We start from the raw sequence: 20,218 nt of genomic DNA on the forward strand, positions 1-20,218 counted from the left end.
GGACCAGATGCAAGAGATGGATATATTAGAGCTAGAGCTCAACATAGAGAGTTGCTACCTGTTTTTAAAACAAAGAAAGAAATTTTAATAAATTTTCAATGTCAATAGATTTGAAAGATATGTTGTTTTATTTATTGTTTTTTTAATAGTGTTATAGTAGTGTTATCAAATTATTATTTGATTAAGATGGGATAGACCTCCTGTTTTTTGGGGAAACCGCATCACTGGCACCACCTTTGTTTCTAATGAAACAAAAAAAACAACTGTTATAAGCAAATTTGTTAATCATTGAAACCTCATTGAAAATTGAAGACCCTCTCCCCTGAAATGTCCAGAATCTGCATTGCTGGTAGGATTCATGCAAGATAATGACTTTGAAACAAGTATCAAAAAAGCTTGCAATTGGTCTAGAAACATTATTTGCATTTAATATTTCATCGCAATGAAAAAGAAGGACATGTAAAGCATAACAAAGGACAAATGTGACAAATAAGATTTTACTAAATTTTGCAATTTCTAAAAGTGAAAATTTGGGTATCAAAACTTTTTCCGATCAAAGATTTTTTTAAGGAAACCCTATTTAAAATTTGATTTTACATAAGAATACACCTTTTCTTAAGCTTTTAGAAGAAAAAAAAATTCTCGCTGTACCCTAATGTATAATACTTATAGATGTTCTAATGTTGCAAATCAAATAGACGCAGTTTGTATCTCCGGCATGTAAAAGTACAGTCTTCTGGGGTAGAAAATACCCCGTCGTCCTTTAATGGTTAACAAGAGTGTATACTGTAACCTCTTATAATCATGAATACTTTAATAGTTCTAAGTTTAATTCAAAATTAAGCAACGGAAACCCATACAAAGTTTTGTGTGGCATGTTTCTTCTAATAGTTAAGTACAAAACCCTAGCTCACATTATATTTCTCATTATCTAATAATGAAGCATAGTTTGTTTTACATCTGAAAAACGAATCAATTGATAACAGTATGTTTTGCACTATCTTGAAATATTACAAGCTTTTAAAAATTGAAAATAACATTCTATAGAGAAAATATTTTTTCAAAGTTCTGCAAAAGACCACTCAAAAAAAAATAGCTACTAGCTTTTAGTGCACATCTAAACTGATTCGATCGTAACCGCACGGACCACATAAACAAGAAGAACTTGTGTTGGCACACGTACAAACTGAAAAGATGCAGCATGGCTCCTCTAAATCTTTGTCATTTACAAAATATTGAGTATTGGTATCTTCAATATATCCTTTCTTTCCGCAATAACAACAGTTTAAAGTGAAGTAGCGGATATATTCAAGATAACCATCGGCAACAAAAGCGACGGGTTGAGTCTTAACCATATCTACAATCATTTCCTTTAAGTGATAATCTAGCTCTGTAAAATCCTTGAAAAGGTTCATTTGTGGTATCCAGTAATTCGGGCAGTTTCTTTCACGCAATCTTTGTTGGAGCTCTTGGAGCATATCACTGAAAAAAAGGAGATAACTCATTAAAAAGTACAGCCGTATGCTAAAGTTTAAAAAAAATGTTTTTTTAAAAAACCTTTTTCTCTTTTTGCCTAATTACAAAAAACGGATTAGCAGAAGAACAGCAAGTTAACATGTAATATATTGCTACAATAAGTACAATATTTGCCAGTGCTAACAATTGAAATCGTTTTGTAAAATGTTTTTCTCCTTAAACATGTTCAAATGATCAGAATATTATGCAGTTTAGGCTTGTATATCTTCTTTAAAATAGTTTTAGCTTTACTTCAAAAATGCATTATGAGAAATAATGTCAACTTTCCCCGAGAAGCACTTTGTTATTTATGAAGTTCACCATAAAATCTCAGCATAAAACTGATTTAGCTAGCCAAATAGAGCTGTCTTGTTGATTTTGATGTTGTCTACTCATGATTAAAAATAAAAGCTGGTTAATTAAGCTGCTCTTACCTAATCAATAATTTTCAAGTGAAAATGTTTTTTTTAAACATCACAGTTTCCTGAAGATAAGAAAAGAACTCTCGATGCGAGAAAAGTATAACAAACAAGAAAGGTTTAGGATGATGAAGAAGTATCGCAAGACTCATCAGTTTGTCCATATTTTATCTCAGAAAGAGCTATGTAAAAGTTAAAACTATAACGAACAGCGAAAAATAGGAAAAAATCAGACAAGCATCGTAAGGTCCCCTTCAGTAGCAGTAAAAACTTATCTGAGGCGATCAGTCAACGCTTTTGGATATATGATATTCAGATCAGAAGAAATTAGGTGTGTTGAAATATCAATTTTTGCTAAAAAAAAATAAATAGATAAACTGGATTTTCTTAAAATGATCATGGGATTCTATACTGCTCCGATATCAAGCTCCAATATTCATTTATTGCAAATGCTTTGCACTACTGTTTTGTATATAAAGCAACCAACTTCTAAACTCATAATAAAGCCCTTTGAGAAAACATCAAGCACTAGAACAATTGTAATAAATACGGATGGTCGGTTTAATTTGATTTTACATTTTACTCAACCTACCTTTGGCCACCTCAGGCCAGAATCTGCAATGAAGAGCGAGAGTGAAGTCTGCGTCAAATAGTTGCTGCCATTTGTCCCTAGAAAAGACTCCGCCTTGCTTCACAAGTTTAACCTCAATGTTCAAGGCGGGGCCATTGTTAACTCCAGTAATACATACGTTCTCAAATCTTGAATTAAATTGTTTAGAAACAAAATGATGGATCTCTGTTGATTGAGTAATTATTTTTTTTAAATTATTAATAAAGAGCTTTGATGAGAGGAAACTGCATCCTTCATTAGCAACGCGTCTTCGAAGACAAAACTTTTCCCATTGTTCCAAACATTTATCTTCAAGTTTCAACCAAACATATCCCTTCTCAATTTCTGTTTCATCAGTGGTAAACACCGCTGATGTCTCCTGAGATTTGCATCCATTTACGTCTAAAGTAACATAAAAAATAAAAGTTTGACTACTAGAAAGGTGTTGAATACAGTTTTTAATTTTCACCGTTTTAAAAGTAAACTTTTCTTAAGTTTAAAGCACCATTCACACGAAATTTAAATACTTAGATTATAAATGTTATCAAAACTCAAAGATCAATAAAAGTTTTAGTGAATGATATTAACTAGGGTTGTGGAGATAATTACTTAAAAGTTAATAAAACTTTAAGCTAGTGAACAATACAAATATCTATAGTTTTATAAGGAGATAATAAAGCGTTTATGTAACAAATCACAACGAAATTTCAACCTGCGCGCGGTCAAATATCAAATCGGAAACTAGCTGATTCATTTTCAGCAAACTTTATGTAGTACAACCTTACCAGCGTGTAGCTCGCAATAAGATATGTAAAATAACAAATAAGCAACAAGGTTTTTCTATGTGTTAGTTTAAATGGAAAACCCTTGTTAAAGACATAAAAGCCAGTTTTACCTACACCATCAGGAATGAGCATTATATCATAGTCAGTTGCCAGAAGTGATGTTGATGGAAGAATTTTTCCGAACCCTTCTCTCAAACTCCCGGATATAAGGTAAGAGAAGAAGAAATGTGGCATCTCACTACATAATGTTTCCATAATTGCTACCAAGAAAGGGTGCTTGATAACAACATCGGTAATCTCCTATAAAAGTTGTAGATTTAGTTGTAATTACAAAACCCTTTGTTATTGAAACGTGAAAAAAGACTTATATAAAAAATTGAAAAAAACAGGCGCTTTTACTATCAATCAACTAAAAGCTCACTTTGCTCAATAAAACTGGTTGCTCCTCATACCGTCCAATTGCATCAGCTAAACTAAGTTTTGACGTGAAATCGATTCGGCAGCAACAGTTTTCATACATACACTTTAACCATCTCATAAATCTTCGTCTGCAGTTAAAACTGCATGTTATGTAGCTAATTAGTATAATAATAATCAAGAACGTAAATCCTAAAGATGATCCACCAATTATCGGGTCTAGGTAAAACAAGAAACCACTGACTGCCAGCAATAATGGTAAAAATAATAAAGTAACACATATCGGCCATGCGGATACCCTCAGTTTCATTGGTTTAGGATAATAAATTCTATTGTTTTTCATATCCTTTGGTAATCGACCAAAACTATTTGAAGGTTGCGAAACAACAGGAGATTCGGCTACGCCGTTAAACTCAACTTCCCTTAAAGTGTTTGGTGAAACTTAAATGTTAAGTATAAAGTAAATATTGCGAAGCAAACAACAAACAGAAAGAACAGTAGAAACAACAATCAGAAACACTTAGAGATAAAGGTATCGTAATTATAGCTGTGTTATTATTATATTAATTTTTTTAATTTTTATTTACATTTTCTCTATTCTTCCCCACAATATTTATATATAGAAATATTGTGAGCAGGAATAACTAAGTTTGAACCAAAGGAAAAGACGTACACATGACGGCGTATTAACCTGTCATGTAAATAAATGAAATGAAGATAAAGCTTAATGAAGAAAAATTTAAAAATAACGGCTGGGAAGAAAAGTACACAGGGAGACTTACTTAACCTGTCATGTAAATAAACGATCATTTGGTGTCATAACCAAAAATAAGCAAAAATTAAAATGAAGGGAAGTAAAATGAGATTTTTTTAAGAGGGTTTTTTAAGAAGAGTTTTTAAGAAGAGTTTTAAAGGTTTTATAAGTGAACAAAAGAGAAAAACAGGAAAGTTTTTTTTAAGAAACAGAAGAAGGAAGGAATTAAACAGAGATCAGAAGAAATATTGGGATTAAAGAAAAGTATATGCAAATTTTGACCGTTTCAAATAAAAAAAAAATAAGAAAAAATACTCGTTATATAATTGACAAGAGGAATAATTGATAAAATTAGTATTAAATTCCCCCTTCCCCTCCCTTCGTCCCACTTTCAATAATAAGAAAAACCAATGGTAATAACACAATTTATGATTTCATGTTTGGGAACTTATTCATTTTACTCCTTCGCTTTTTTAAGAAACTTTATTTAATTGAAAAAAAAAGTTATTTCATTTACCCCCACATTCGGGGAGAATGAAATACGCAAATCTATGTGTAATTAAAACAACACTTAACTAAAAAAAAACAAAAAGCAACCAATAATAATGATTTAAAAAATAACCATTAATAACAATTAAAAACAACCAAATAAAAAAAAAAATTTTCTTGTGATGTTGAGTCGTAAAGAGGTTCTAGAGGTTGAGCTAAATTGTCACTTGTGAGGCACTTTTTGGTGCAATAAAACTCAGCGCCTTTTACATATCGCTTTGGTATGCATATTTGACAAAGCCAAGCCTTGCATTTCGAATTTTCACATTTATGCCATTCAATATATTGACTTGTTGAAGCTTTGCCTAAAAATTTACGGCACTTTTTACACTTCACTTGGTTTGCAGCTGTTATTGTTGTTGGAGTTGCTGTTGTTGCTTGATTTATTTGCAGCTCGTCATTAAAGCTTACCTTACGTTGTTTTTTAGCTTGCTTTGCTGCTTTTTTGCTCTAAGCATCTTTCAATCTTCCGAGTATTTCAGATTTACTGAGACACTCCCCATCGAACCTTGGTACATCAACATTTTTTCGTTTTTTTGTGTCAACGTGATGGATGCGAAACATTTGTTGCAAAGCTGCTGCAAGCGATTGGGCCAATTGCAATTGTTTTTCAACCTCTTTTTGAATTTCCTTTTGATAAACCGGAGTTACTAGACTATTGAAGGTTGTTTGCAGGCGAGTTGGCTTTGGAGGTGACTTTAAAGCTGATGCTATGTAACACATGCTGATGCTAGATGTTGTTGATATTCAGATAGCAGTGGCTGAGATGGTGTAGTTCCTGGTGCTAGTAACGGTTGTGGTGCTTTCATAGATTCTGGTGGTTGAGATGATGAAGACTTAGGTTGAGATGACGGTGTTTCAAACGTATTAGCATTTTGCAATTTTGACTGATCAATTTTACTGATGTCAAGTGGAAACAAGCCAATATTCTGAAATCCACTAACTATTTAGGTGTGTGTAAAACCTTCACCAGTGCTAAAAAGGTTTGCTTGCGGTTGGCTAAAACATTCTTTTGATAAGTTGCTTAACTTTGTCTCTGCATAAAACTGTTGAAGTAATTTGCGCCAAACTCTTTTGACATGACAATAAACACCGACATCTAGTGGCTGCAGAACGTGTGATGAATGAGCTGGTAAGCAAATTAACAAGATATTGTTTTTGATACAAATAAGTACGACCCGATAGGTGACTTATGTCACATGTCCATCTAAGACTAGAATAAGAATGTCTATAATTGGATAACTATAATTAGATTTATTTAAGTAATTAATTGATTAAAGTAAAGATTAAGCTACTTACCTGGAGTTTTTTTAATGGCAGGAACATACACGCCAGTGAGCCAATTCATAAATTGCTTATCTTCCATCCATCCGGATGGAGATATGGCGTAAACGGCATCGTCTGGACCACTCAAGCACCAATATCTGTACAGAGGTTTTTTTGATTTAAAAATAACATATGGAGCAAGACGATTACCAGCAGCATTGATGCAATTTCCAACTGTGTAATGGATTTTTTCATTGTTGCCAACCAATTTCAATGGTCTTTTTGCACCACGCCGGAAAACTATATGTTGCTTGCCTTGATCACCAGAAAATCCAATTTCATCAAATTTCCACAAATGACATGGAGTACTTTCACTGATTCCTGCTTCGTTGAATTCTTTTTGCAGTGTGTTGAAATACTTTGCAACTATTTCTTGTGTGCAAGAAGCGGCTCTAAGTGATGAAATATTGCCTATCGTCCTCATGCTTAACTTATGACTCCACCGGTTTATGAAAAGCTTATACCAATCTCTCCCTGTGGTACCATTAGGAAACAAATGAGATTGACCTTGGTGTTGCAAATAGTCGGTAACTAGTGTGATGAAGTCATTGTAAGTTCTACCAAAGCCCCAATCGCATAATTTGATTAGGATATCTACCAAAGTTGATTCAAGTTGTTGCGACAATCTCGTGTTTGAACCACTCCCAATTGTTTCACCTATGCGGTGGACACGCCTGTGAAGAGTTGCTACTGGTATGCTGAATGATTGAGCAGCTTTGTTAAGTGAAAATTCACCGCTTTGTACTTTGGCCACTGCAAGCGCAACTTGCTCTTCGATATATGGTTTTTCTTTTTTCTTTGAGAGCAACTTGTTTCGAGGCATATTTTATATTAGAAAAGATTTAACACAAATTGATTTAAAATTTATACAAAAAAATCATAGACATTGATTGGTCACTTGAGATTAAGTTAACAAAAGCCGCATTTAACAAGTGAGCAATTAGCGTATTTCATTCAACCCCACGTCTTCGTTTTCGTTTTTATCTCATAACTTTTTTCCCTGAATAGCAAATTTAATTTTGAAAAAAAGATTCTTGACCAGCGTAAAAAGTTCTACCAGTAAACTTATTAAGTTGATTAATATCAAATTTAATTTCCAAAACTTTTATTTCCTTTTTTTTTTTAAATTAAAATTTGATATCATCTCATTCAGAAAAAAATCCTCTACAACATGATCAAAAAGTATTTGCTAAAAGTTTATTCAATAATTAATTAAGAACAAAAGAATAATTAATTAAGAACAAAAGAATAATTAATTAAGAACAAAAGAATAATTAATTAAGAACAAAAGAATAATTAATTAAGAACAAAAGAATAATTAATTAAGAACAAAAGAATAATTAATTAAGAACAAAAGAATAATTAATTAAGAACAAAAGAATAAGCATAGTCATAACTATTTCATTCTACCCTCTATTTCATTCTAACCTGTTTTAAAAAGTATATATATGAATGATAACCCAAGCTTTCAAAATAAATCATGTCGTAATCGTCTTCCCCTTATCTAACACTAGTTTTAACCGATATTGCATGCTGTTTGTATTTTTTTATTTGATATTCTTCCGCGCAACTTTTAGATTTTAGCATAATTTGATTTTTTCAATTAAAATAGAAAGCTAGAAGTTGGCTGAAAGCAGACTGCAGTTCACGCGTTGAAGGTGGCTGTTTTTATCAAAGAAAAACACGACGCAATACTTAAAAAAGAGGGTAGCTAATGAATGCCCCCGCTCTTAAAAAAGTTTTTCGGATTTATTTTGTTTTTTTTTTTTTAGCTTTAGAGTAATGCAAAGAAAATTTTCATAAAAGATTTTTTTCCCATTTAAAAAAAGTTTCCTATTTAAAAACTGGTTGAACTTTTTATCTTTCTCCCCGTTTTTAATATGATCTATACTGACTTTACATCTTTTCCAGGTAGGTTTAGATATAGCAAGCATTGCTTCGCCAGCTTGTTCTCTAAACATTTTCAGCAATGTGGTTCACAATAAAATGTGGATAGACATCAATAATGTTTACACCTCTAAGCCCAGTAATTAAGACTTTCAAATGTCCGAAGGTATCCAGAGGTCAAAGCATAATCTTTGACAATGTTTGCTTATTTTAAGTCTAAGGTTATATAATAAGTAATTTAATTTCACTTTTGTTTTCATACAACTACTCCTAAAGTCCAGATGGACTTAGGAATACCCTCAACTATTGCTAAAATCTGGATTCACTGAGCTCCACTACCGCAGTCTACTTTTGACATTTCCTTTCTTTTAAACTGAACTAATTATGCAATATAGAAGGGTTCAACATATGACTGGAGACTGGAGATAAATATTTCAAATACTTATTTTCTAATACAATTTAATGCGAATGAACTTTATAGGCATTGGGAAGTTCCAAAAAAACTCTGTAGATTCAGCAGTATTTGAGAAGACATCCTTTATACAGATTTGGTTCTTTTTGATTTTAATTCTGAAACTCCAGTAATCTGGACTAAATTGCCACCTATTAATGAACTTAGTATAGCCTCTTCTGTTAACTTTTCTTTCACCATTTTAGTTTTAATAATATTTTAGCCCAACTATTCTGCATGTTAAACATCAATAGCGAAGAATAAGTCAGTAAGTTTTACATTTCCTTTGATAATTTAGTCATTTAAAACCAAAATAAACGCATCAAACACTAAGCCTTGTTGCTCTTTGCTGTAAACTTTGTAATGAACAATATGCTTTGTATTAAAACTGTGCAGTTCCCAGAGATTTATCAGCACATTTGGCAAACTTTTAAGAAATGAATAAATGAAACGTAAGAGTTATTTTTTGAAAAAGCACTTTTAAATTAAAAATACTGTATAGACGTGCAATAGGTTTTTCTTTCCCCTTTTAGTAACAAAAACTCAAAGCCAAACAGAATAAGGTAACCAATATAAAAACCATGTCAAAGTGGCAAAAGCAGCAGTGTTAAGAAATGAGATTTTTTTTTTTCCGTTAAAATAGCCCTTCTGAAAATACCGTAATTCGCGGAAACTTAGTCAATTTTTGAGCTTCTTTTTTTCTTTCTAATGATTTCAGAACGGAAAATGAAAATGAGCCTGTTAGTTTTGTTACAATGCAGCATGCCCCTTAACGCTTCACTTTAATTTCCCGCTTTAATAAAAAAAGTAGTTGAAATATCATTATGAAGAGTGACGAAGTTGCCCTGACTTAGGGGCAACTTCGTCATGTGCCGAAATATAAATTTTTTATGAAGTTGGGCAGCTCTTGTGCAACCTCGGCTTGTTTTAAATTATAATTCATTATTTATGACTCTGTAGAGATATCAAAAATAATAAAAGTTAAGGATATCTCCTTAATTTACTTTGATTCTGTTGCGATCATAAAAAGTGAATGTAATTTACAAAATTTTAAGTTCGACAAACAGTCTTATGTGTATTAAATAAAAGGCTCTGGATTTAAAACATTTCTAATTATAATCAGTGAACATATAACAACATTTACAATAAAGTATTACAATTGCATAATGTTCCAGAAAGCAGTATTCAAACTTAGTCCTCTAAACACCGATCACAAATGTACTTCGGCTCCTCAGAAGAAGTGTTACAAACTCTGCATATCCACTGGAGGCATGAAACACATTGTATTTAATCTGGACCACGATAACTGTTATATTCACATTTACAAATTCCGCACGTATTTTCGTCATGTACCAGCTGTCTTGATGGACCAGGTTGTTATATTTCAGGAAAAATTGCACTACCAGGATTAATTTTCTTCCCTCTGGATTGTTTATTTTGCTCCGTTTGACCTCTGTGTTCTATTAACATTTCGAAGTTTGTAGCATCAAGGTTTCAACCAACATTTTCAGCATCTTGTTAAGAAGAGCCTCCTGGAATAACTGGTAGAACCTGGTCTGGATCAAATAGATACAGACCAGTTTTTCTGAATCCCGATTTTGAGATATCCTTCCCGGTTGCATGTAATTTTGAGTATAGCTTTGTGAGCAGAATAGGAGAATGTTGCTTTGAAATTGTTCCCCTAACACGACTTTCTTTTCTCCATGTTTCTAAAACGCTTCGCCGGTAAGTTTTAAGTGGTTTAAGAAAAGTCAACGTCTAATGGCTGCATCAGTTGAGTTGAATTTTGGGGAATAGTGGTAAAATAAATGTTGTTTTCTCTGCACAGTGATATAACAGTAGATGTAAAATGAGAGGCAAGATTATGTGCAGTTACAACTTTTTCTCCAGGAATGTTTTCTAGATGGGGAAGGAAAATATGACAAAACCACAGTTCAAAGGTACGAGAATAAAACCACCCAGTGTTTGTTACATCATATCTGGAACCTGCTTGTCCACCATTGCACCAATTTCCATAGAGGTTTTCTGCTTTATAGACCACAAAGGCGGCAAGGATGTCACTAGAAGCAGAAATACAAAACATAAGAGGTATTGCTACTTTTGAATGTTCCATAACACGTTCGACTCGCTTTGTCCCTCTTAAAACTACAAATTTTTTAGCATCAGGATCGTCAGTCAGGTTGGTTTCGTCAAGATTAAAAATCTTTTCTGGTGGTATTTTTTCCAGCTTTTTTTTCCGGTGGTATGTTTTCCTGGCGTTTTCAAAAAGTTCTGTAACCATTTCAGGAGAAACTGCTGTTCCGGAACGGCTGATGTTTGTAGCTAAACGTTGTGTGAGATTGCTACGTAACATAAAACTGTTCATAAAATCATCACCAGGCATGTTGTCGGCAAATTCAATTACAGTACAACCTTCTTCATTCAAATAATCTTGAATTATGAGCCGGATATCAAACTTTGTTAACTGATAGGGCCACTTCGTCAATTTAACCAACGCACAGTGGGCCAGAATTCACTTTTACTGGACAAAATTCGTAACTAATTTAATATTAGAGCTATATTCACTAAAATTAGTATGAGTACTAATATGATGTCTGTGCTTTTTATGAAGGTAATATTTTTTTATTTCGTTGCTATGGATACCTTTATTTTGCTTAGCAACAACCTATTTTGTTATCTGCAGATATTTTATAAGTGCTATATTCACTAAATTTTGGCATGAGTACCAATATGAGATCACACTTCTTACAAAAGTGATAATTTTTTAAATTTAGTTGCTATGGATACTTATATTGCTTAGTTACTGGATACTCTCCTTAGTTACAAAGTGGTAAATTGATATTTGAATATTTTATCGGATTTTTGACTCACCTATATTGAAAAACAATTGAGTATTTAGGTAAATAATGTTTTACGAATAATAAAAGCAAAAAATAGTGCAAGAAAACATTGTAAATTTTAAATTGCATCAAAAATTATAAAACAATAATATCGTTTGAACCTTCCTATCAATCATTGTAACTTCAATAATACAATTCACTTCAATAGAAGATCTGCAAACCTCTAATAAAATCATACCCAAACTTTCTATCTCACTTTTAATGTACTGATCTTCTTCAATCACAGAATCCTTGGATTCCATTTTGTATGCAAATCTTATGGGTCTACAATAGGCTGTGGAGGACGACTTTTGATTTCTCCAAATAGGCACCTATTCGTTGATGTTGTTAAATCCAGTCAAATCCAATGGTACTAGACAAGTAATAAATAATGATTCTTCACGCTTTAAATCTCTGTTAATGTCGGGTTCAGATAAAACTTATTTATAAATACTTTAGCCAGTAGCACCATCAAAACTAGCCTTAGACGTTAGTGTCATTGTTTTTGTTGCTTTGTCGTTCAATATCAAGTGCCTTAGCACAGGTTCCCGAACTGCACAGATTCTTATCAAAGTATGAATTATTAAATCTATTAAAGGAACTGAAGCTGAATAGTCCTCCACTGTTATTTTTGCAGGATAACATTTCAATTTTGCATCTCTGACATCATTGTAAGCAGGGTAGATGTTATATTCTTTCTCCAAGGCTCCACTTCTAATCAATTGATAGGAAGCTTTTGTCAGACTTGCATCATATATTAAAGCCAGTGCTTCGTCTGCTGAATATTTAGTTGCTTAATCTGTATTTGAAATACTTAAAATGTTCTTGGCAGCAATAACAATAGATTCATCTCTAAATTTTCTATTAGCAGCAAAAAATAATTCATTGGATGAATGAGATTCAATTAAACAAGATAAACGCCGTTTTTTAGTTTTATTAGGACTATCATCAAATGCAACTGGTTTTCAACCACGACTACTTGCAGTTGGTTCATTGTCTTTTTTTCTGACAATTAAATATTCATTAAGCCAGTTCACAAACTTCTTTTCAAAATTTTTGACAGTATAGTTTGCAGATTTCCACTTTTTTTTTATACAAGTAAACAAATCGTTGAACAGCATGTCTAAAATCAACTTCTTTAAAATCAGCAAATTTTGGCTGAATAAATTTTGATATATCTTCATTAATATTTTGTTTTGAAATACTAAGATTGTTTTTTTGGAGAAAATTATGAATGTCTAAGTTTAATAAAACCATATCTAAATAATTATTGTAACAAGTATTTTGTATTTAAAAGTTTAATGTTATAATATATATGCCGCCCGGACTACTAATACTTGTTATTAATTAAGTTACTACAAGTGTTAGTAATTAAAATTAAAAGTAATTAAATTACTGTTAGTGTTAGTAATTAAATTACTAACAACTACCAAAAATATGTTGCTGCTATGCTATGCAAAGTAAGGTATCCATACTAACCAAAAAAAAATAATCTCATAAGAATTGTGAATCTCATTTTAATACATACCCCCAATATTGTGTACTTAGCGGAAGTAAAATACTTTTAAAACAACGTTAATGTAAAAATGAGTTGTTGCTATGCAAAATTTAGTACCATAGCAACTAAGTTAAAACGTATATAAAATCTGAACGGGGATTTAAGGGGACGAGCAATCAATTAAAACTCGATTGAAGCATTATATAGATCAAATAAATATAAGACAGCACATGGCAAATTGTGGTAATTATTAGTTATAGTGCGGCAAAAAAAAAATTTCTTAAGGAATTTTTTTTTTTTTAATCTGTGATTTTCAAAGTATAACTGAGATAACATGCTTTGACAAATTTATTTCACACATTGGTTTTTTCTTATCTCTAAATACTCTAGAATAACATGTACTAATTTTTTTTTTCAAAAACGTAGATGTAATTGAAATATAACACAACGTTGATATCACCGTTAATTACTTATTTAAAATTTTTTTTTTTTTTTTTTTTAATTTCAATATTCAAATGCTTAGAGTCCTCGTAACTAAGGGATTTAATATAAATAAGTTATCAATAAATTTCTCCTAATATATATAGATACTAAAACTTAATAAGTTTTCAAGATTAGATAACTAAAATTTTTCCCATTTTGACCACCTACTGGCCCACTGTGCAACGCCTCGACAATAACTTTCTCGTCAGTAGCGTTCAGAGCAGTAGGATGTCCAACAGTTTTATAATGTCGATCATGCAACTTGTCTTGAAGTGTTGTATGCGGGACTGAATGTTTCTTGCTGGCAGATGCAACTGACATTCCATTACCAATATCTTGAAGAGCATTCTCAACCTTACTTGGATCATAACGCTGGTAAATCTTTCCTCCAAATACTTTCCTATTTTTCTGAGGTATTAAGTAGATATTTTGATATAAACTGGAAAAAACAATTTTACACCAACGTTTGCGCCGTTTATAAATACCTAAAATGATCAATTACGTGCACAGAATAATCTATTACTGTCATTCAATTAATTTGCGATCAGTTTACTTGACTGTTGAACTTCAAAACATTGAATTCAAAAATTATTTTAATTTTACAGCACCTGACGAAGTTGTACTGCTTGACGAAGTTGCCCCGAATTATGGTATGCTTTTTAGCCCATGGAGTTGTGTCGATTTTAAAAGCGTCTAGCATATCCTGAAAAAATGCGTCACTAACACATTTTCTCAACTTAATGTTACAAACACCATCCCACTGAGATTTCTTATAATGTACGCCATAGTAGCTTAAACCTGCTATCATGCACACACTCTCGTTGAAGTACCCAATTGCACCATATTTGCAGAAACGGATATAAGATAAAATCATATAGGTATATCTAATCGCAAAAGAGTATTCCATAAAATCAGGCTTAAAAAAACTATTAAGAATAAAGGACACGTGATTTTGATATCAACTTAAATGTTTATTAAACTTTAGTAGTTACTTAGTTAGTTAGTTACTATACTTTACTATACATTACAATACTTTAGACAATATTTTAAATAATTACTATATGTTAATAGAGACAATATATTAGTGGAGAGAGACAATATGAAGCAACATATTTTAACTGACACAGAGTTCAACCGGAAAGTCTAATTTCTTAGCAACTGTATCTCAAGAAAAAGTATGAATAAACTTTAACTTTTTGTTTTGATGGAATTTATCGTGTTCTTTATACGATCAAAAAACTTTTTTTGATTGTTTAAAGAACACGATAATGAACTTAACTCGATTTCTTTGTCTAAACTAGTTGTGTGTTAAATTAGTAAATGGCTCATTTTCTATTGACGTGAATTTTATCGGAGGGGGGATCTCTAAGTTGAAAATAAATAACAAAGCACCAAATTCTGTAAGAAAATTTTTGTTGTACCTTTCAATTTCGCTGAAACGAGTAAATTTCATCACTGCTTCTTGATGTTTTTGTAAGGATGATGCAATTCGCGTAAAATTGTGTTTTCATATGAAGTCTTAACTAGACAAAAGAAATAAAGTTCAGTTATAACTTTGAAATCACTACTCAGTTGTGATCTTTAATACCGAAGGAAACAACTTTTACACGCGACAAATGCTTTATCATCCACGCGTTTTTTGCTTTTTTTTTTGCAAAAAAAGGATTTTTTTTTTTAAATGAAAGACTACAAAGCAAATTAAAAACAAAAAGGCTGATAATGAACTTTTTTGTTGTTGTTGTTTTATATCCATATTTCATATCTTTTTTTTGTTTTTATATTTATGTTTTTCTTGAAAGTGCGCTTTTAATAAAAGCACACTTTCAAAAAAATAACGATCTGTTTTTTAATTGGCTTTTAACTGGTTTAATGGTTGTTTATAAAAACATCGCTCATAAAGCCCCAATTTAACTATTTCATTAAATAAATTTTAAAATAGAAGTCTGTTAAATTAAAAAAAACTTTATTTTTCAGAGATTTGGGGAAAAAGCCAGTTTATAAATCATTTGCCGAACAATAAAAATGTTGTCTAATACGAAATATTGATGGGAGAGTTTACATTTTAAATGATATGTGAACAACCTATTACTAAAATGTGCAATATTTCATTAATTTAACAACAAAAACTATATTTTAAAACTATTATTTATTTGTTCCATCAATAGAATTTGGTACATCAGTTTCTTTTAAGTATTTTTTATCGTTTTTGTGAAAAATTATGCCGCTCACAAAACCTAAAAGCTCCTTTCTAATTTCTCACTTTTTTTCTGAAAAAAACGAAATTTTACATGAACTCTTTTTCTTTACTTTTTGGGTATTTTTCTAAGAAATTTGGGCATTTTTCTAAGAAATTTATCTATTGTGCGACTGGATTAAAAAAAAAAAACACGCGGATTAAGAAAAAACTTGCTGCCTAACAGAACATTTCATTTTTTACGCATTTTTATTCAACCATGAACAAAGAAGTTATAACAGAGAAAAAAGTGTTTTGTGGGCAAAATAATTTCAGGGTTTCCCCTGAAAGGCTTAAAAATCTTTTTAGCTATATTGTGAGGGTGGAGTTTTTATTATTATGTTAATTAATTATTTTCTTTTTATTGTTTGAAGTAAAGGGGAAGGGGAATTTTGGCTTTAGTGTTATGTGGATTAGGTATATGGAGGTTGGAAACGAGGTTGATGGTCTGAGGAGTACTTGGTTAGGTAAGAGCGAGGTTTGGGAATAGTTTGGTTCGGAATGGGCAAGGTTTAATCTGAAAGGGCTAAACTTATTAATCGCCGTCCTCAGTATATTCTATAATATGATAAAACTCAACAATAGTTCTATTAATGTGTAATGGTAGCACTCTTATTCTTATAACTTTTATATATACAAATAATATTCTCTTACGCTTCTTGCAGTGTTCAATACTGTTTATTTCAATTACTCCTCTTTCTTTTATATCTTCTTTTATTACAAATATCTCTTCTTTAACTAAATCTTCTGGTTATTCTCCAACAATCAATATTAAAATCTTCTTCTTTTCTTCTTTTATTCAACTGCTTGTTAAACTCTAATCCTTCTCCAATTCCTCTCCTAACAAAAACTGTTAGATTCTTTCTTTTTTGAGCTTTTATAATTTTTGCTTGTTTTCCTGTTGCGATATCTTTTCATTTATTTATATCGCAGGTTGATGAGTCTTCGTGTTTACGTCTTTTCTCAGTTGTTTTTTAAAATGCTGCGTAATTTCCTGCAACTGTTAAACTCATTTGGATTTATTTTCCAGTGAGTGATCTATTATTCTAATTCAGAGATAATATCGGCAACATTTTAATGTCAGAGTTTCTTTCTAGCACTTACATGACTATATAACCTAATCGCTCATTTTGGAAGAACTTGATCAATTGACAATCTTCTAAGAAAAGGTAAAAAAGTGTACTATGCGCACTGATGCAGAGGTGGATGCAATGTAGCAAAGGGTCCTAGGGCTTTTTCATTAGCATTGGTGTTATCTTTAAAAAAGTGTTGTTTGATGCGGTGCGACGGCCTTTAAAGCTATTGACCTCTATCTCTTTTAAACATGAGGAAGATCAGCTGGAAATATTTAACGGTGCCCTGATTAGCACAATGTTTTAAACGCTTCATTCAAAACATTACGGAAAGAACCCACACTCCTTACAAAGAGCATGGTGATCATTTGTAATTTTATCATAACCATTGAATTTACTTTAGGCTTGTCAATCGCAAATGAAAAAAATTTGTTTCGAGTAAACAAGGCAACAACGCTGGTTTTATTTGCGTTTTCGATTCCTTTTTAAGGGTTGATCTCTTGAGTGAGAAGATTTTGTGGGTTTACCGGTACACGGCAAACTTGCATGCACTCAAAGCATTCACACATTACCCATACAAGCTCACTCTGAGGCATCTCAATCTCATTTTCCCACATTAGGTATTACTCAACAAAAAGAATGTCCCATGATTTCTTCATAGGGCTCTAAGTTTTATTGGTTTTCTATCAAAATTTGGAGCCTTTTAAAGAAATATGCTAAATCTTAATTGATTCAAAAAAACTTTGATTCATGGATTAAAATGGCGAATTATGAAGGTGAGAGACAATTGAAAATGCATACACGTGGCCAATTATAAGAATATACAAAATAGTTTTACGTGATTAAAGTGTGATTATTGGATTGAGCTTTTACAGTCGTCTTGATAAGTCAATCTCATATCTATTTTATTAATTGTATATTGGAAGGATGGCTGCCGAGAGGAGGGTGGGGGGAGAAGATTCCTGGGGCCCAGTGTGTGCGTAAAAAAAATTTTTTTTAATAATTTTTTAAAAGATTTAAATAGTTTTGACTTTTAAAAGATTTAATAAACTTTCATTTTTAATTTTCAATGATCAGAGCACGCTTCTAGTGGTCCTGGGTATAAAATTTATCATAATGAAGGCCCGTTAGGAAAACTTTCCCAGGACCCGATATTAATCTCGGCTGCAATGATTGGAAGAAGAAAAACAAAGTTTAAAGAGTTTCTATAATTTTATATCGAAGTGACACATTTGGAAAAAAGGAATAAATAACATTAGATGTTGAGCTATATGCAAAAGATCCTGAAATGATATCCATGTGAACTCGAAAACTATTTACTTTTAGTATGTCTATAGGATTTTCAAGTTCTTGAGAAGCTTGAGTATATTTTATGCTGTTAAAACCAATTACTAATGAAATAGATCTAGTGTTTGTAAATTCTACTAGATAATTGTTTTCCAACATTAGTACAGATTTCAACGTACTTTAATTTTTATTAAAGGGTATTCTTATCAGAGAATATCATTTGCATACTTTCTTTGTGAGATGTATTAGAAACCTTCAATCTAAAATTCCTTTTACTTTAAAACTTTCCATTTTTATAAGACAAAAAAAACTTTAAGCGCGCCACTCCGTAAATCAAGATTGTGGAAAATAAATGGTATCATATCCCCATCCACGCTTTCTATTTTTTACTTTATTAGTTTCATATATAACGAAGAATCCATGTGGTTTCTTCATAGCCATTTTGCATAAATTTCTAAACTCAATGATTAACATGTCTTGACTAGTATGAAAATAATAGATGTGCTTTACACTTTTTGCATCTTGAGAAAAGATAGAAACAAAATTTGCATTTTCACGTATAAAAAAATAAAACAAACTTTGGGAAAGGTAGATATAATCCACCATTACTTTGCCTTCCACGAGTGTAAAAGCTCATATTTATTCTGCTTCTCTAAAAATTCTTGTTTGATTATTGATGATGAAACTTATTGTGGCGCATATTTCCAATCTCTTTCAGGATACCAATATTATTTCAGCACTTAATCGCCAAAAACTGAGTTTTAAATAAAATGGATCAAATAATATCGAAATATATATCAAAGAATGCCTCAAGAAGCGTCTTTTGCCATTTCTAAGATCACATACGGGTAGTTCATTATTTTAGCCCGATTTGGCTTCATGCCACAACTCTGGGATAACTTTAAACTGGCTTAGAAAACATAAAGTAGATTTCGTTGAAAAACACTACAATCTTCCAAGTTGTCCCGAGTTTCATCTTATCGAAATATATGGGGCTGTTGTCAAAGGAAAACTGAGGTGAAATGTAAAAGAAGCTAAAAATATCCAAGACATCAAAAATAACTGGTTTAGAGCAACCAAGAAAGTCCAGCCGAAGACCATGCAAAAGCTGATGTCGAGTGTAAAACGAAAAAATGCGTACGTTCTTTCTTACACCCCATTCACACCAACAAAACCGAGTTTTAATAACACTCGCTTTTAAAACGGTGTTTTATTTAGCTACCGTTTTTTTTAACTCATTTATTTGAAACGTGGTTTTAAAAAGCAGTGTGAACGGAAAAATGCTTCACAAGTTTAAATAACCACGATTAAAACAAGTTTTATTTTTGGTGTGAATGGGGTATTATACAACTTCCCAAACTTACTTAAGTGAAATTTAAGAATGTTAATGCATATGTACTTTCAAAATATATAAACATTCAGTATCGAAATACAGTAGTTGAAAAAATATCCTTCACAAAATCCGCGCAGATCTTTCCTTCCTAAGATCAGGACTGTTGGATCCTGACTCAAAAAAACCATATTAAATATACCATAGCTGCTTATTTTTTTTGCTATTACCTCAATGAGTGAAGAAATGGATAGATCTGTTTGAACTATTGCTTCGTTGTTGGTGAAAAATCTTGATGTCGTTTCCTTTGGTAACTTTTATTCAAAGGCTTTCTTCACAATGTAATTTTTTGGGTGAAAAATATTTTTCCAAAAACCACACGTCTATTAAAATCAAACTAATCTGGATTATTGACTAGATCAAGTGATAGTGTTGCCTTCTTACATCCAGATTTATCAAATATTAGTTAAATTATACTAACCTATGAACAATGTAAATCATAATCACAATAATTTTTAATGAGCTTTAAGTAATAAAATTGTATGCCATCATGAATTACATACTATTACAGCGATTGAATATTTTCATGGTTTAGTGCATAACCTTTTATTAAAATGATAATGATCTGAAAGATAAAAACGTTATTCTTAAATTGATATTTTTATTTATAGATTAAAATGTAATTGTAAAACAAATGTGTATTTTTATAATAATATATTGTG

At 31.5% G+C, this 20,218-nt stretch overlaps 5 protein-coding genes across 7 annotated transcripts in view; 4 read left to right on the forward strand and 1 right to left on the reverse strand.

Annotated features, from left to right (window-relative positions):
* Positions 1-20,218, forward strand: part of LOC145181174 (procollagen galactosyltransferase 1-like) — a 381,403-nt gene that overhangs the window by 93,517 nt on the left and 267,668 nt on the right. The window lies entirely within an intron of this gene.
* Positions 1-20,218, forward strand: part of LOC145181173 (glycogen [starch] synthase, muscle-like) — a 361,885-nt gene that overhangs the window by 93,517 nt on the left and 248,150 nt on the right. The gene's annotated exons all lie outside the window — the stretch shown is intronic.
* LOC145181181 (non-structural maintenance of chromosomes element 4 homolog A-like) overlaps positions 1-20,218 on the forward strand; it is a 227,620-nt gene that overhangs the window by 93,517 nt on the left and 113,885 nt on the right. The gene's annotated exons all lie outside the window — the stretch shown is intronic.
* Positions 1-20,218, forward strand: part of LOC145181172 (protein zer-1 homolog) — a 207,822-nt gene that overhangs the window by 93,517 nt on the left and 94,087 nt on the right. The gene's annotated exons all lie outside the window — the stretch shown is intronic.
* LOC149883247 (uncharacterized) lies at positions 865-15,150 on the reverse strand. Of its 2 annotated transcripts, none has more exons than XM_090065485.1 (5): positions 14,995-15,110; positions 3,751-4,187; positions 3,440-3,629; positions 2,527-2,946; positions 865-1,482 (listed from the first exon to the last, which is right to left on the reverse strand). In XM_090065485.1, the coding sequence occupies exons 2-5, from the start codon at positions 4,087-4,089 to the stop codon at positions 1,412-1,414; spliced, it is 1,020 nt and encodes a 339-aa protein (XP_089921611.1). In that variant the 5' UTR covers positions 4,090-4,187; positions 14,995-15,110; the 3' UTR covers positions 865-1,411. The 2 variants fall into 2 exon arrangements, with proteins under 2 accessions (XP_089921611.1, XP_089921610.1); XM_090065484.1 differs by having other exon boundaries at positions 983-1,482; positions 3,751-4,168; positions 14,995-15,150.

The sequence above is a fragment of the Hydra viridissima genome, unplaced genomic scaffold, assembly GCF_058129835.1.
Source record: "Hydra viridissima isolate aposymbiotic clone 2 unplaced genomic scaffold, HvirCarnegie_v1 scaffold_10, whole genome shotgun sequence".
Classification (NCBI taxonomy): Eukaryota; Metazoa; Cnidaria; class Hydrozoa; order Anthoathecata; family Hydridae; genus Hydra; species Hydra viridissima.

Bases quoted from the DNA above. Each gene is read 5' to 3' on its own strand.
- LOC149883247 (XM_090065484.1), bottom strand. From the start codon at position 15,026: ATGAAATTTACTCGTTTCAGCGAAATTGAAAG. The intron at 4,169-14,994 runs GTACAACAAAAA...AAACACTTTAAG, and splicing joins CGTTTCAGCGAAATTGAAAG to GGAAGTTGAGTTTAACGGCG. The intron at 3,630-3,750 runs GTGAGCTTTTAG...CAACTTTTATAG, and splicing joins AACCAGTTTTATTGAGCAAA to GAGATTACCGATGTTGTTAT.